The sequence below is a fragment of the Branchiostoma floridae genome, chromosome 2 (assembly GCF_000003815.2).
Source record: "Branchiostoma floridae strain S238N-H82 chromosome 2, Bfl_VNyyK, whole genome shotgun sequence".
Classification (NCBI taxonomy): Eukaryota; Metazoa; Chordata; class Leptocardii; order Amphioxiformes; family Branchiostomatidae; genus Branchiostoma; species Branchiostoma floridae.
Window position 1 is genome coordinate 30,874,699 of NC_049980.1, and position 17,387 is coordinate 30,892,085.

General features: G+C 44.8%; 2 protein-coding genes across 2 annotated transcripts; one reads left to right on the forward strand and one right to left on the reverse strand.

The window, feature by feature from the left end:
- Nucleotides 1-147: 147 nt before the first annotated feature.
- On the forward strand, nt 148-7,953 carry LOC118409709 (metal cation symporter ZIP14-like). Its single transcript, XM_035810965.1, has 8 exons — nt 148-555; nt 3,296-3,494; nt 4,030-4,199; nt 4,788-4,910; nt 5,222-5,443; nt 6,236-6,428; nt 6,943-7,130; nt 7,726-7,953. Exons 1-8 carry the CDS (start codon nt 274-276, stop codon nt 7,891-7,893), a joined length of 1,545 nt encoding a protein of 514 aa, XP_035666858.1. The 5' UTR covers nt 148-273; the 3' UTR covers nt 7,894-7,953.
- A 2,005-nt stretch (nt 7,954-9,958) lies between these two features.
- On the reverse strand, nt 9,959-15,885 carry LOC118409157 (kelch-like protein 24). The gene is made up of 7 exons (XM_035810026.1): nt 15,867-15,885; nt 15,600-15,673; nt 15,246-15,443; nt 13,104-13,361; nt 12,063-12,752; nt 11,215-11,484; nt 9,959-10,821 (listed from the first exon to the last, which is right to left on the reverse strand). Exons 1-7 carry the CDS (start codon nt 15,883-15,885, stop codon nt 10,543-10,545), a joined length of 1,788 nt encoding a protein of 595 aa, XP_035665919.1. The 3' UTR covers nt 9,959-10,542.
- Between the last annotated feature and the right edge of the window lie 1,502 nt (nt 15,886-17,387).

Genomic DNA, 17,387 nt, shown 5'->3' on the forward strand with positions numbered 1-17,387 from the left:
GGTCACCTGTCTATAGTGGCCACATTTCCTCCAGTCTCATGACTGGTCGCTATAGGCAGGTTTGACTGTACATCGAACTGACACCCTTGTATCTGTCTACATATTGTAGCTATGGGCCTTCGTATCTACTGTACCGCACGGGTACTGGTCTTTCCACTTACCCTTCAGCTGACAGGGGACGATGACCCAGATGTAGGGTCCGCTGGCAACATGCAGCAGCGCGAGGCTATTACTTTCGCCTAGCCAGTGTTGTTCGGTCAGACGTTTACCACGATGGCTCGGTGTCTGTGCTGCGACAGTGTGGTCCTGGTGGAAACTCTCCTGGCGGTCTTCTCCGTCTCGAGTTTGTCGGTCCTGGGTTCGATCCCCAAAGACCTGAGAACCCCCGACAGCTTTGCCAAAGCCGTTTTGGATAGATACGGGTATGGAGGCAGGTTGACCGTGCAAGACCTGCAAGTTTTGCTGAGGAACGCGTCAAGTTGCCCCGGGGTGCGGCGGTGTGTTGGGCGGGACGAGGAGACGGGACAGCCCGTAGAGGAGCAGTGCAACTCCACGGTATGTTTACGGTGGGTTATGGCCTGGTAACCATTATGAACGCGCGGCCGGCTTAAATACTATAACGCAATGACCTTTTTCTGACAGCCCGCCTTTCTATTTGGAACCAACGCCGTAAGACCAAGGACGTTACATAACAATTCCCCAGCTTGACGGGCGACATTCCCAACACTGTTACAAATACAGGGGCACCTAATGCGATGGTCGAATATTTTGGTGTAGTGTACGAACAGCTTTAACCTCCTTGAGTGACAGTACATGTTTACATATTAGGCAGGGTGTTAGTGGGGCTAAACTAGAATCCCCTAGCATGCCTGACATGGCGTACATGCCACCACGTTGTGCCCTGACGGGAAAGCCTGGCACTACACTTCACACTACACTACAAGCATAGGTTTACGGCAAGGGCCGTGTTTGGCGTGTTATTTTTTAAACGTCTTGGCTGGGATTTCCATTTGTACCGCTTTCTTCATGTCGACAGCCGGCGCCGAACTTCTCCACCCTGAGTTTTAAAAATGGCTGCCCGACTTCGGTTGGGGAGGTTATAGGCACCACTTTAATTTGTGCCCTCGGGAAAGACACTCCACTCCACGCTACTCTCCAAGCAGATATTCGAGCACTGAGTATTGTGGGAGTTGTGGTGTGTTTTTGTCGGACTTTCTATTTTGTGCCGTTGGCTTCGTGTCTACAGCCGGCGTCGAACCTCTGCTTGGGGGGGATTAAACTCCACCGAGTTTTAAAAATGGCTGCCCGACTTCGGTTGGGGAGGTAGTAGGTAGAAAGAGAGGAATGGGCTCCGCCTTCCGATAATTTACAGGGTTGGGCTGTTGTAGAATTTCCTTGGGGGCATGTTGGCCCCAGAGTCAGGGAGTTGGCTTGTATTGGCCCTGGAAACAGTCTGACATCAAGGCTATAATCGTGCGTCTATCATTAGGATTCCTCGTTCTGACCTTTGTCACTACTTCAGTTGTCTTCAGTCACTGTCACTGTGAGTCGCTGCTCTTAATGCGTACGGAGGGGGCGTTACGTTGTGGCACGGCAACATATCAGACTCTGGCTACATATAGCGCCACAGGCAAATCACAACGTGCGTGGGATTTATAAATGGACCTTGTCAGCTATGGCAGGCCTCACAGAATGGGCGAGAGATGCACAAACTGTTCGGGCAACGGCCCTGGCTAACTCGCTGGCGACCTATTCTTCCCATCTTCAGCATTTCTTTTCTTTGTTGACCTACTCCGTAGCTCAACAAAGAAGGCTGTCTTTATTTGCACAGCCCGACTGAGCGGGAACGTTTTCACTCTGTGATTTACACTGAATGCAAAGAATGAATCTGAGTTGCTAAGAGGAGCTTAGAGATATGCATGCCGTCCAATGTTACATACACGCTGTGAACTTGCTGAATGTTACGCTAGATTTCAAGATGGGTTTGATACACGATCGCACTTCGAAGCTTCCCACACTCGCGGCCACTTGTCATGTGTGCTGACGGGTCAGGCACGCCCTGAGTCACTGAGCCATGACAGCACAGCAGAAAAGGTTAGAAGAGTCAGCCCGCCATCCAGGATCATCCAGAGGTGAAAACATTGCAAAAGACACATTTAAATCTTTCGCCAGATTTTAGAAAATTATGCACATGCTTCTTGCCTCCCTAACAGAAAAATCGAAATTTTTAATAAAAATTTTCCCAGCGTTTACACGTGTATATGAAGATTAAAATAAACATATCTTTGTTGATTTGGAGTTATTTGTAGTGAAATGGGAGACCGTGACAAGGATCACCAACTGGTGCCAGCTCCCTGACCAGACCATGACGTATTTTCTGAATATCTGGTGTCAAGTTTTTCCAGATGGCGTTTAGACAAGTGACAGCAACATTCGGTCATTTCAGTCAGTGAAGACAGGTGGGAGGGACGCACAATGACCTTCTTCTCCGTGCATCGATTTTTTTAAGACTTGGGCATGTCTATAGACGGTTTTGCCTCTCAACCTGATCCATTCCAAAAGTAGGCCAAACAAGCATGACGAAAACGGTACAAAATAGAAAGCCTGACAAAATACCTAAAAACACTTCAAAAACAGCCTGAGCTGGTACAGGTCCGAACATGTACCTGATCCTCTGGACCTGGACCGTACCTGTACCTGAATTGTCTGGACCGGCACCGACCCCTAGTTCCTGCTGATGAGGGGCCAGAGCCGGATATTCCGAATACACGAAAAATGCACTGGAACCCACTTTCAGTTTTCACCGGTCCCTCGTTTTCAGCGAGGTTTCGCGAACTTCAACGCCCGAGCTCTGCTGATGCAAATCTAGCCTGACTAAAATCGCGCTCCTAGCGGCCGGTCTTGTGTCATTAACCCCAGCCAGCGAGAGATTGGGTAAAAAAATGCAAGTCTAGGAGCGCTTAATTTCCCTTGGAAATTACTCAACAATAAATGATTAAAGACATAGATTCGGAACCGGGTTTCTTTGCAAGAGGAGTGAATGGGGATGCGTACATTCGAGCTCTGTGACTGTCCGACTTTAACAGGGACGGGGTGTAACGGGTTTTGGCACTTACTAGTACGACCCACTGCAGTCACGTGGCTTTAAATTAACGTCATATTATTTGAAGTATTGGTGAGATAAAGTATAAGTGCTCCTTCACAGGTTTGATTGTACATCTTGTGTCTGATCATAGATTTCCTTGTGTAAAGGGAGGGCTTATCATTCAGTCTGTCTGTCTGTCCCAAACCACAGTGTATAACAGCAACAGAGGTGCTACAAATCCACGACCTGTCGGCAGACTCAGAGCTAAACGCTACTGGACTCCGGGAGGTTTGCCCAACACTGTTGTACAATGTGGACCGTACCATCGGCTGCCAAAGTCAGGGGGAGGACAGTATAGAGTCAACGGAAGAGGAGCACGATGGGTCTAGACGCCCCAGCCCCGCTGAAGGTTGGTCTGTTGTTAAAGGGGTATCCCAGAAGGAAGTGTTTTTTTATGGATGGAGAGAAGAATATTCAATTTGTTTCTTGTCATGTTTCTTCTTCTTCTGCCATATGGTCAAACATCTTTGTTATTGTTCAGCCAAATGACATGAAATTTGGCATGGAGGTAGACTGGGCAAATACCTTTAGGAGGTTTCTTCTGGAAGAGGCCTTTAAAATCATTTTATAGATTTTTTTTGTCATTTTCAGACAAGAGTGTACATTTTTACAGCAGTATGACCTGGAATTCGGTATAGGGGTGCCTTGGACATGTTCCATTTTTTTTTTTTGCGGAGCGATTGTGGAACATTCCAATGTTGCACGGGAGGGAGAGTGAAATATGGTCTATTTACTTACCAATATTGCCTTTTTGTCTATTGTATTGTTATTGTTTTTTTTACATATTATAAATGAATCAACCAGGACTCTGATTGTTATCCAGTGAGGTATGAACCTGATGAAACTTTTTATAGATGTTCAAACACCATTTAATTTTTTTGCAGTGTGGGGGTTCGGTGTTCTGTCGGTCTCTGTGATCAGCCTGTGTACTGTGATGGGGGTTCTCATCGTGCCCTTCATGAAGAAGAGGCTGTACACTCTACTGCTCACCTTCCTCATCGGACTGGCTGTCGGGGCGCTGTCAGGGAGTGCGCTGCTCCACCTCCTCCCAAAGGTACGGCACATCTTTTTATCATGTGACAATGATGAAGGGGCTAGCTGTACGAGCAATATCCTTGGAGTACCTCTAACAATTACTTGAAAGTGACGCTAACCATGCATAGCGCGCGGACGGAGCTAGCTCTACCAAGCTGGCAAACTCTTGCCGCAGTGTTGTAATTCAGTACTAGTAACTTCCATGGAGGCAGCTTTTGCCTTTGCCAGCGAGGAGGTTTGAGTCTCTGTGAAAGAATGGTGTCACTGTGCGGTCCAGCTCTGGGTAAGTTGGCCACCTGTCTGTGGCAACCATTTCTGCTCAGTCCCTTGAGTGGTCGCCGGGGGCGCCCTCGAGTGGCTGGCATCGCTATTGACATTTTGAAACAAGAAGGGAGTGGAAACAGACAGAAACAATAGATACAAATATCCTGACTCCGGATTCGAACCCGCGCCGATCCCGGGCCGCCAGCTCACAAACCTATAGCCAGCACGCAACCATTTGGCAAGATCGGTTGAGTTGAGTTTGTTGAGATGCCCTTTAGCTCAATTGTTGGTACTTGACACTGATCATTACACCAGTTTGCTCTTCGTCCTTGCTGTTCTGCAGGCCATCGGCCTCCATCATGGGGCCGGCGAGTTCACAGAGAAGGCTGCTGCAGTCTGGGCAGGGATCTACCTGTTCTTCGTCACGGAGAGGCTGCTGAAGATGGCGTCTAAACAACGACAAAAGGTCGGAAACATTGTCGGTTCAATCATTTAAAAAGGCATGCATGCTTAGGATTAGAACCTAAGAAAAATCATGGCACCTACCAAAGATAAGTTGCTCAAGCAACTGGATATGGTTTTGGAAACGGCATCACCATCTTTCGTCAGTCACACTCGCACTCCCGACGCCATCTCAACGTCTGACCGTTTCCAAAACCATATCCGGTTGCTTGGGTAACTGCTTTTCGTCGTATCTCATTACGTGGATGTCTAACCTTCGACGTATGTTGGCACCTGCAGCTGGTTTAAACAAATCCTCATATTTCTTCTCTGCAGAGAAAGGCGCGGAAGTACGCCGAGCAGAACAGGAGGGCGGAACTGAGAGCAGACATGGCCGTGTGCGCAGTCAAGGCTCGACTGTCGCACATCGATCCGTCTTTAACAGAGCCGCCGCGTCACCACGGACACTGCCACGGCCACGTCTATCACAGCCCGGACACAGAGAAGTTTGTGGAAGACTGCAGTACAGAGGATAGTCAGAACCAAAAGGTGTCGAAGGTGAGTACATAATAATTGCCAGGGTAGAGATTACAATCTGGCAGAACAAGGGGGGTTCTATCAGTATCTTAATTTGGGAGAACTTCCTTGGACAGAATCATTGATTCTACAGGTAGAGTTTTCAATAGGTCAAAACTGTTCAAGTCACTTTGTCCAAAGACTTTGAATCAATCTGGATTGATGACTTGAAATTTAGGATTTATTTGTGGGACTGTCACCAGAGACTACGAGCCGATCGTGATCACCACCGGCCAATTTTGCCAGATTCAATCTACCATCTTGTACATGTATATTATGTACATCTAAAAGATAGTTATTTTCTTAAATCGCTGACAGAAAATGCCCTTTAGTTCTTTTTAGTAGTCAGTTTATACCGGAGACAGGATAGAGCATAAATGTACGTCTCATAGTCCAACAATCTTCTCTTTTAGCACCTCTCATAATTTGTCTAAGCAGGTTGAGTACGTAATCTGAAAAAAAGTCACCAGGGCAAGAGACTTTTCATGTGATTGTTTCATGAACACACTGTTGTGAAGGATTTGATAAGAGAATCTGTCATTGAGTTTTTTTGAAAGTTACTGAAGCAACTGAATAAATTTTGGTCATATAAGCCATCAGAAGAAAGACAATAGATGATATCTCATCTAACATCTGACCGTTTATAAAATCTATCTACTAGTACGTTGCTTGTAGTAACTTTTGTATCTTTTAAATATGTTTCATTTGTATCTTTTTACCAGGATGTCTTACATAAAAGAAAATACATGTTTTTCCTCCTAAATAATCCTACAGAAGAGAAGCTGTTGCCAGGCGTTGTGTTCTAACACGGACACCATAGCCACCGTAGCCTGGATGGTGATATTTGGGGACGGGCTGCACAACCTGATGGACGGCCTGGCCATCGGAGCTTCGTTCCAATTGTCTATCTTCAGTGGGATCAGTACCTCAATAGCTGTTCTCTGCGAGGAATTTCCACACGAACTCGGTATGTTCTAGTTAAGTTGTACTTAAGTGCTGCACGTTTTTTTTGGTAATATTGGAATTAGCCTAAACAATTTCTTCTGCATGTTGCGTTCAATTTGAGATTTTGCCAACCCACATTATTTCATTCGAATTGTGTTCACTAGTTGTTAGGAAGAGGACTCCTATAAGTCTTTTTTGGCTTCTACCTCTCTCCCGCACGGTTTTTAAGTATCATTTATCTTTACTCTATGTATGCCCTTTTTGTATGTGCAAATAAATAAAATTTAAAAGAAATAAAAATCACAGTGTGAAGTCTTGGAACTGTAGCTGTCTTCGTTCAGGTTATATTTTAGGCGATGTGTTGGCGTATGCTGGTCACCAAGAGGAACAACGGAATGGATTGGTTTTGCATTTGATGTGGTTGTTAGGAATTGTGAAATAACTGGTGGATGATTTGATTTTGAAGTCCCTTGCGTCTTTCCGCAGTCCTACAGCTGAAATTCCGGTTTTGATCTCCTGTATGTCTTGCTCCCTAGGAGACTTTGCCATACTGCTGAATGCGGGCATGTCGGTGAGGCAGGCCTTGTTCTACAACTTCCTGTCAGCCTGCTTCTGTTTCATTGGACTGGTCGTCGGCATCGTGGTGAGAGAAAACGGCCAAGTGGGCCAGTGGATCTTTGGTCTGACTGGAGGCATGTTTCTGTACATCGCCCTGGTGATCATGGTCAGTTGAGTTTACTTTGTTTGCGTGTGTGGTATATACAGCTACGGCCGCGTTTGGTACACCCGATCCCTCGATCTCGGAAGTTAAGCAACGCGCCGTCCGGACAGTCCTTGGATGGGAGACCCCCAACCAAGGACTACCGGATTGCTGTAGCCTCACGAAGCTTTCCACGAAATCGTCTTCCAGGAGGGACGTAAAACGGGGGTCCCGTGGTCGAGGAGGTGCCTCGACCACGTTAAACAGCCTCATTACTCATAATTTGGGTACCTACTGCCAGTCAAAATACACGTGGTGAATATATATCTACAGTATTGCACGGGCTTGTTAACCTCCTCCAAGCAGGCTCTATGAATCAGTCTTTTGGGGGGCTCATAGTCATAATCTGTTTTTTTCTGGTGGCATATCAGTTCTAATTGCTCTCAGCTTCCCTTCGGCCACCTCCGTAGACATATTTCTTTTGCGTACATTGACAGGACCTTTGGAGGGCATTTTTAATCCTTTACAGAGCAGTGTCTTCCATTCCCTGAAGCGTCCGTAGCTAAACTGTTCGTTGGTTTTTATTGAGCTGAACTTGTTTATATGGCTTTCCACCTAGATGCCAGAAATGAATGCCGTAGACGAGGATGAAGAGAAAAGCGAGAAAAATCGTCAGGACGGCGAAGAGAAGTCCTCATCTCTGCTGCGGTTCTTTCTCCAGAACATGGGCCTGTTGACAGGCTTCGCAGTCATGCTGGTCTTGGCCAAGTTCCACGTCGAGATCTAGTTGTAACTGGTAGTAAGGCCACTGCAATTTAATTCATCGGCTCGCGGATTTTCAAAAAAATATGCTTAACAGTAAGGTATCTAACTTGAAAAATGACATGGAAACAGAGCCCATGGGCCAGTTTTTTTTATCAACAGGAAAGCAGACTGTGTTAGAAATCTGTACCCTCAGTTGGTACTCTCAGTTTTAGGGAGTGGAGAGCATCAGATTCAAGTTTATCTCTCTGCCATCTGTTTTCGTGCGGTCCCCTCAGTGCTAAATTTCACCTTACAATAGCCGCGAACCAAGAAAGTTATTTAGAGTGGCCTTATATGGAAATCAACAATCCAATAAGCATTCCTGTCATTTTCTGTAACTTTTGAGATAAATTGTCCAAAAGGAAAGAGAAAGAATCACTGATTTACTTTTAGTCTCACACAGGTGAAGTCAGTTTTTAGTTATTTTTGGTGACGCCACAAGGGTGGAGGCACTTTTGCAGTATTACGATTGATCTGAAAATATTTAGAAAATTGCATGAATGTATTCCCTTGGGAATTGGATCTGAGGTATACTTCGTCTGTTTGGTATTTGTTTGAACACGGGACAGAAAAGGCCTTTGCTGCTTTCTATGTGAAATATAGTCATTACACATATAGCAGAAAAAAGCCACCGTCGAATATTTAATACGAAAAAGACTATTTGAATAACTATAAGTCTGGAAGAGAATGATATCTACACATGGGAACAGACGATTAAAGTTGAATGCAGAAGGGAAATTAGAGGCGTGACTATCTGTAGTTTGCAAAAGCAGACCAACTGGAGACAGCAGCGAGGAGCACATGATGTGGAGAGTGAGGAGAGTGATGAAAAGCACACGTGACGAATCTGAAGCGGTAAGAGAGACAACAACAATATCTAATGCCCGTATTGGCAATTTAAAAGATCATATAGTCAACGACAATTTAATGGACAGTCATGTACTCCCTGATAACTATGACTTTGACCACCCTTTCCCCTGTAACAGTCAATATGGCCACAGGCAAGCCCAACCCTTTCTGCAAAAATCGAATTCTGTACTAACAGTAAAATTAAGAATTCTCTGTTATGTATACAATTCTGTTAATATATGTATACTGTTTTGCTTTGTTTGCAACTAGCATTTGGGAATGGTATTGCAATAAAGTTACTCTATTCTGTGTGTTTGAGTGACCATTGATATTCATGTTTTCCCCTGTGGGGGAATGCATAATTGTTTTGCTGGTGTGTTCTTTTTCTGTCAGTAGCCAATCAGAGCTTAGGTTAGATTTTAGCTTGGTTGTAACAAATGAGAGCTTTTTTTTTCACGCACACAAAGTGACACAATACTATGAGCCTAATGGTGAAGAACAATTATGTTAATTACCTGGTCCAATAACTAAACAGATTATGTTTTTTTATCCTCACACAATACTACAGGGTGAGCCTAATGGTATAATGGTATTGCGTGGGAGTAGCTAGACAAAATGCTACGGGAAAAAACTTTCTGCTGGAAATAAAGCCCTGGTCCACTGTTCATAGTACTTGTCAAAAACACCTGCAAATACAGCATCTGTCTTCTGTCACAACCAGTAGAGGATTAGCTCCTCAGCAAGCTTAACTGCTCACATTCATCGTTATATAGGGCTAGCATATCACTTATCAATCTGCATTTTAAACATTCAACACGGTATACTACATATATATGGGCATTCAACATTAATGTCATCAATATTTTCCATACATCATCTTGTTACATACACAGGAATGTGATTATCAGAAGAATCAGAATGTACAATGTGCTTCTACTGGTTAGAAAAGCCTGTTTAAGTGACATTTGACAAGGGGCTTTCCATACCTATTTCTTTCACACTTTTCCACATAACATATACAATGTACTAACATCGGTTTACAGAGCAGTGGATGATTCAAAAGCCTTTGCAACAGTGGCTCTCATCTGCTACTTCTGCATGTCTGACCCTGAATCCTTGTGTATAAATCAGTACTAGTGACTACAGGTCTTTGTATACTGAGGACCTGTCACCATCTGGCTGTTGTGGCCACTTGCCGACTGCTGCCTAACCCGCATCAGGGACCCCAGCAGCTACAATATAATAAAACACTGAATGCTACTACTTGGGGGTAGCCTAGAATCCAGCCATAATATAACTACTGAGTCTCTTCTGTCCAAGGAGAGATTTGTAATTGCATATAGCTAAATCAGTGTGACTGTTCTCCATGCAGAGGTTTCGTTTGGAGGGATAGTAGTGGCTGGGATTTCTTATGGCAGCAGTGATTCAGTCCACATATGCCAGGTTCCCTTCATTCCCTACATACATGTCTATTGCGGCCATGCCGTGCAGGTACAGTGGACAGGGCAGAGTCCCCTCCCATTTCCCATTGGTCCTCGGACGGGTCATACGACTTGATAATGTCGGCAGGCTCACATAAGGGTAGGCTCATTAATATTTATAAGCAGGGCGGTCAGGAACTGGTAGTGACGGTTGAGAAAGCAGAGTACAGACAATAGGCGGTTTGCCGGTGCCGCTCTGCGTAAGAGAAGGGGAGATTAAGGATGCCCAAATGTAGTTAGTACTTGTGATCTAACCGACATACTTCGGGTCAATCCTTATGTTAATGCATACAACTTATAGTTCAGTCCACATAAGCCAGGTTCCCTTCGTTCCCGACATATTTGTGTATGGCAGCCATGCCGTGTAGGTACAGCGGACAGGGCAGTGTCCCCTCCATCTCCCATTGGTCCTCGGACGGGTCGTAAGACTCGATACTGTCATCCGGCATGCTCACGCTGTCCGGCTTCCCGCCCGCCACATATATCTTGCCTCCCAGGCTCGTCGCCGCGTGGAATGTACGCGGTATGTTCATGTCCGCCACACGATACACCTCCATCGTGCTTGGGTCCAGCACCAGAACCTTGTTGGAGAAATCAAACATGTCAAATGCATCATTACCATAACCCATGTGATAGAAGACATAATTATGTACTTTTTACCACCAACTGTGCAATAGCTGTACTTTGTAGACATACTTGTTTCAACTTCCCTGTGCTGGTCAAATGTACTCTAACTCATGTGATACCGAACATGTAATTTCTATCACTACCTGACGTGTGCAATAATTGTAGATTGTAGAAATACTAGTCCTATTGCCCTTAACAAATGTACTTTTACTCATGTGATAGTAGGAACTAGTACTTTGTATTACTCCCTGTACAATAGCTATAGATTATAGAAATACTTAGTTTTTGACAAAATTTTATGTACTATTTGTTTTAAGAATAATTTATGCTTTGAAAAAAAAAAGAACCTTGTTGGAGAAGCCGCCGATGAGGTAGATCTTGGCATCCATCACCACAGCAACGGCGCAGCGGTTCTCGACAAGAGGGAGTTCTACGGTCTCCCAAACAACGGCCTCGGGGTCGAAGATCTGCACCAGGCTCGAGTCTGAGCCGTCGTTACAGACGCCGCCCATCACGAACATTCTGTCCTGGCAGGTCGCCACGGCAGGGCTGCTCACGGCGGTCGGCAGCGGGACCGTGGCCTGCCATTGGTTGGAGGTGGGGTCGTATTTCTCCACCTGCATGAATCCGAAAATAATTTCATCAGGTTGGTAGATCAGAGGACATAAGAGTTTTCTTTTACACAACCAGTTTTTCTCACCTGCTGACGTTTCGATGTCTGTCGGCTTCATATAGCTGCAAGAAGCAGAACTCCAGTTAGAACCTCTGAGGAAGACGTTTGACAGACATCAAAACGTCTGCAGGTGAGACAAACTGGTCCCACCCGTACCCCTATGAATGAATGTACGACTATGAATGGTTCGTTGCTATGGGTGGGTTAACCTGTACAGAAAATTCAGGCACAGGTCCATTTCAGGTCCAGAGGATCAGGTCCAAACCTGAACCCGGACCTAATTGAGAAAAGTTGTAAATGAGTGATACTCCAAACAATGGTCCATTTTGCTATATAGAAATCAATTTGGTGGAGGATCTGATGGCATTCTAAAATACTATCTTCTTGTAAAAAAGTTTGACTTTGTAGAAATGACTATAAATTCTACTCTACTTTGCTCTTGTTATTTTCTTGAAATTTGCAATAAACTTTACAAACACAGAAAATAATGAAAGAATAGAATGATGACGAAAATGCACCAACCTGGCTGAGCCGTTTGTTTCCATCGAACCCACCGACAACATAAATCTGTCCCTTCAGAACGCACGACCCATGGCGGTAACGAGCCACCAACAGACTTGCCACAAACCGCCAGTCATCCAGACAGGAGTCGTAGCAACACACCCGACACAGCGGCCTTCCCTTGAACACCCCTCCAATGAGATAGATGTCGTTCACAAGGGTGACAACACTGTACTGTTCCTCGTTTCTCCGTGGAATGCTTTTCAGTGGGATCCAGCTACTGGTGATGGGGCTCCTGTAGTGGACTGTGTTCAGCGTAGCTTCTTCGTACTCGCCTCCCAGCACCAGCATCACTTCTGCGAATCCCGTGGACAGTCTGGGCCTGGTGCGGGGACTCTGCAGCTCGTGACGTTTGTACGTCAGAAGCTGGTAACGTCTCGCTTCCACCACTAACTCCTGACACTCCTTGGAGTCGCGTATCAGGGAATCCGTCTCGACCGTGTCCAGTAAGAATTCAGACCTAACGAGCGGCAGCCGCACTACAGACATGACCTTCGCGAGACTGTCCTTTCTTGTCTCGACGTCGTACCGTACCCACGCCATGGCGACCTCGAACACCGCCTCCTCGGAATCTGTGTTGATGTCATCACTGGAGAGCAGCTCCATGAAGCTTTCCTCGGGGATCTGCAGAATCTCCTGATGCTGGGACACCTTCGAAGATATTAGAATATGTACTTATAACTTTTGTTCTCTAAGGCCACACCAATTTTATTTGTTGCTTCTCAGATTTGCCTGCCATTTTTTTTTTCATTTTCAAAATTAAGTCCCAAGAAAAAATAATACAGGTTTTGCTATCACAAGCCTGTGAATATTACCATTCAGAGCCACATACACATATTTTGGTCCTAAAACAATGCCTTTTATTCAGAAAATTAGTATCAAATCAAAGGAAGGCTTCATTGTATAAAACATGTCATTTAACATCTCAGGCTGTTGTGTTATTCAAGCCATTTATCTTCATGCTTTTCATGAATAAATAAAGGTTTAAACAAACAAACGCACCTCCAGAAAGTGCTGCAGGGAAAACTCCCGCGCCTTGGCGTACAGCTCGGTGCAGGAGAGGGCGTCGGCCAGGTGCTGCACCCCCAGGCAGTTACAGGGGTCCAGGTTCTTGGTGAGGAAGCGACAGCAGCCATCTCGAAGCGACGAACACTGGAACATGCAGGCGGCCTCCAGGAGCGCCTGGGCGTTGTGAGATGTGATCCGTACCCTTCCGGTGTACACGTACTGAACCAGCTCCCCCATCACACTGGCTTTCACCTGCAGTGGGAAACAGTGACTGAGTTAGAGCTTAGAACATAGAGACGAACACTGGAACATACAGGCGGCCTCCAGGAGCGCCTGGGCGTTGTGGGAGGTGATGCGAACCCTTCCGGTGTACACGTACTGTACCAGCTCCCCCATCACACTAGCTTTCACCTGCAGACAGTAGGAAATGGTGAGAACAAGTTTTCCACACTGAGACTATAGTTAGGAGGGCCTGGGCGTTGTGGGAGGTGATGCGAACCCTTCCGGTGTACACGTACTGGACCAGCTCCCCCATCACACTGGCTTTCACCTGTAGACAGTGCCAATGAAAAACAGTGTCAACTTGAAACCAACTAAAGCACCATACAATAGACTTGGACCAGGTGAAAAGCTTGTGGGAGGTGATCCGTACCCTTCCGGTGTACACATACTGAACCAGCTCCCCCATTACACTGGCTTTCACCTGGAGACAGTGGGAAACAGTGAGAACTTATAATTCACTAAGTATCATACAATAGACCTCGACCACAAAATTTTGCATGCGCGCAGTAGAACTATGAGGGAAAATAATTTTGTCGTTGAAACAATTCTCTAGTACAGTACTTGTATAGTAACACATTGGACAGGCTTATTTGCAAGTACCAGTAAAACCAAAACAAACAATTCAGGATTTACAGTATGCTTCACAAACCTGGTTGATTTCTACTTTACAAAAGAACAGAAAAGAAGCAGTTATGCCACCAAACCAGGATTGTGGTGTTCAAAAATTTGAATGTATAATAATATGGGTATCCTCACTTGATAACAAACTTGCAGCTAAATTTACATCTTTACGTGGTATACTCACTCAGGTCATCAATATAAATAAAGGCCACGTGCCTGCAGAGCTAATGTGCTATCTCGAAGGGTGGATAAACTGGCTATACAGATACAATGTACATCATATACAGACAAACCTGTTTTATTTCTACTTTCTCAGCATTACTACTTCCCTGTTTACATGTTTGTGCAAATAATTGATTGAAAACCTCTTTGACTTATTTTCAAAACAAAACTTCGTAAACTGGCGCTACCCATACCCGCTGACAAACGAGGTCATATAAGGTCAATAGACGACACCAATATTACGGAGGTAAATTGTGTTAAAGTTACGTTCTAATACACTATTGCTTAGATTAATTTACATCACAAAAATTTCTGAATAAATTGTTACAAAGACAAAATGATGTGAACTTCAGACTATGGTGAATTTTATTCTTACATTTATTAAGAGATAAGTCTAAAATGACGTGACTTTTCTTGTGAGTACCACATTAGCATAATGGGCGAATCTAACGTGTGAACGCGAGCGGGAACACACGGACGGCGAAGTATCAAAGGATACAAGAAGAAAGATCAAAGAAATATGACGATACCGGTCTCTTCAGACAATATCAACTGTAGAACATTTAAAACTTTTTATAGCTTTTGTTTTCTTAATACATATAGTGTAAAAATCATGTATTATGTGAATAAAGATCAGTGGGTACTAAAACCATGTGTAACTTATTGCTTGTGGTCAATTAATTAGCATATTCTCTATAGTGGCCACCTCTCTATAGTGGCCAATTTTGACCAGTCCCTTGAGTGGCCGCTATAGACAGGTTTGACTGTACTTTTATGTTTGTAGTTTTTGCAACTAAGTAAACAAACAAACCTGTTTGATTTCTACTTTTTCTGCATTGCTACTTCACTGTTAACATTTTGTGCAAATAAACAAATAACTTTATTATAACTTTAAAGTACTATGATTTCTCTTTCTTCACATTTGTTGAAAAAAATTTTTTTCCTGTGACTGGGGAACATTTAATTTGATGTATACAGTTTTTTGGCTCTTGAATAAATAAACAAGCAAACCTGTTTGATCTCCACTTTCTCTGCGTTGCTGTCCTTCATGTCGCTGCCGAACATGGCGCTGAAGTACGGCACGCTGGCGGCCAGCACAGCGCGGTGACACGGGAACTCTACTCCATCTGCACACACCACCACGTCCGTGTACTGGCCTAAAACAGTAACAACCAGAACACAACATATCAGAAGGTATGCTGCAGTACTCTAGAAAGCTGCTAGGGTGGCATGCTGGCGGCCAGCACCGCGCGGTGACACGGGAACTCCACTCCGTCTGCACACACCACCACGTCTGTGTACTGGCCTGAAACAGTAACAACCAGAACAGTGCTGCAGTACTCTAGAAAGCTGCTAAGGTGGCACGCTGGCGGCCAGCACCGCGCGGTGACACGGGAACTCTACTCCGTCAGCACACACCACCACGTCCGTGTACTGGCCTGAAACAGTAAAAACAAGAAATCCAAGATCCTTATGATGGATTTGTATAAATTTTTGGTACGTAGATCTGCAATACAAATTTGTATTCCATATCTCTCAAGGTTTTAGCCAGACCACGGAAGGACTGTATATGTATTTATGCCAGAAACCAGAGAAAAATTACGTTTTCAACAACTATCAACTGCGCCACACTCAGTGCACGCAGGGTCATTTATTCGACACATGTGATACAGGTAAGACCCCGTGTGATAACGCAAGTTATTACCCAGTCCGGAACACCTGTATCAAACATTTCTGTGGTCGCAGGTATGACATAAATGCAGTCATTGTATGTTGGTAACTTATTTAATCTCCAAGCAGATCCTACAGTAGCATAAGATACATGTAGTATCAAAAGCTGGCAGAGGAGTGAAGCCTAGTATTGTGTATGCACCGGTAGCGAGTGATACACAGTTCTCCTAGGCCGGATTCACTTCTCTGCCAGCTTTTGATATACATGTACTACTGGAGGATCTGCTTGGAGATTAGTGTACGGCTGACCGCGTAGCCGTTGCTCGTTGAGAGAGTCAAGGATGTCGGAAGCGTGGAGGGAGTGGTGGTGCTTGTACCTCAGGTGATAAGGCATACACCGTGTTGTATTCTGTATTTAAATTGTATGTTGGCTGTGATATTGTGATAAGTGTAAGACTGACCGCGCAGCCGCTGGTCGTTCAGAGAGTCGAGGATGTCGGAAGCGTGGAGGGAGTGGTGGTAGGTGGAGTCGTCCTCCAGCTGGTGACTGTGGCTGCTCAGCTCCGAACCCATGGCCGCGAGGAACGCTGCCACGCTGCTCATAGACATCCAGACATCGGTGCGGTCATGGCAGGGTAGATTGTTGACCAGCCGCGGTAGACCAGACGAACTTACGCTGGCTGAAAGATACTAAAATCAAATAGAGAGAAAATTTTGAGTCCATCAAGCTTCAAGGCACCATCTCAGAATATGACAATATTGATATAACATACCCCACACCTGCACTCGGGCCCACAGATAATGATAAACATAAACTGATAAAGGTGAACTTTTATTACAATTGATTAATGATTAGGCATGATTGATTACAAGTAATAGTGCATTCAGTGAATATGATAAATATAGTTATTTAACCTTCTTGGTATGATCAATGATGAAATTGAAAATGGCTTGCAGACTTGTATCATGACCATGACCTCTGACCTGATAACGTCCAAACACTAATATGCATGCAAGCAATAATGTTCAACCTCGGCTTGTATTTTTGTAATATGAAACGAGAGTCAAGTTGTGCCACTGAAAAGTCTTCACCATGTCACAATACTTAACACTAGCATCGTTGCATCATTGGTGTCACTACTGTGACTGTGAGCTACTGTCCAGTCTGGCGAGATAATGTGGGGAGGGGGGCAGACAAACCTCATAAAAATGTTCTAACGAAGTCATAAATGCCAATTTTAACACCTGTAAAGTATGACGTCAATCTTAAAGTTAGCCCAGACTTACCTGGTCACCCGTCTTCCTGTAAATTGCACAAAATGTGGCGAATTCATCGAGAAAACGGCCGCTAGCTTGGCTTGAATTTTCTTTCAGAATCGCAACCTTTTCGAAGCGCCTCCTAGCGACAAATAGATATTCTGCAGCAAGTAACTATCATGTGTAAACTAGGGGTGGGTACAGGTGTGACAGCGTTCTCGCCCC

Coding starts and splice junctions, on each gene's coding strand:
- LOC118409709 (XM_035810965.1), top strand. CDS start 274: ATGGCTCGGTGTCTGTGCTGCGACAGTGTGGTCCTGGTGGAAACTCTC. Junction 4,200..4,787: donor TGCTCCACCTCCTCCCAAAG/GTACGGCACATC, acceptor GCTGTTCTGCAG/GCCATCGGCCTCCATCATGG. Junction 5,444..6,235: donor AGAACCAAAAGGTGTCGAAG/GTGAGTACATAA, acceptor ATAATCCTACAG/AAGAGAAGCTGTTGCCAGGC.
- LOC118409157 (XM_035810026.1), bottom strand. Junction 11,485..12,062: donor GAAACAAACGGCTCAGCCAG/GTTGGTGCATTT, acceptor GGATTCATGCAG/GTGGAGAAATACGACCCCAC. Junction 10,822..11,214: donor TCGGCGGCTTCTCCAACAAG/GTTCTTTTTTTT, acceptor TTCTCCAACAAG/GTTCTGGTGCTGGACCCAAG.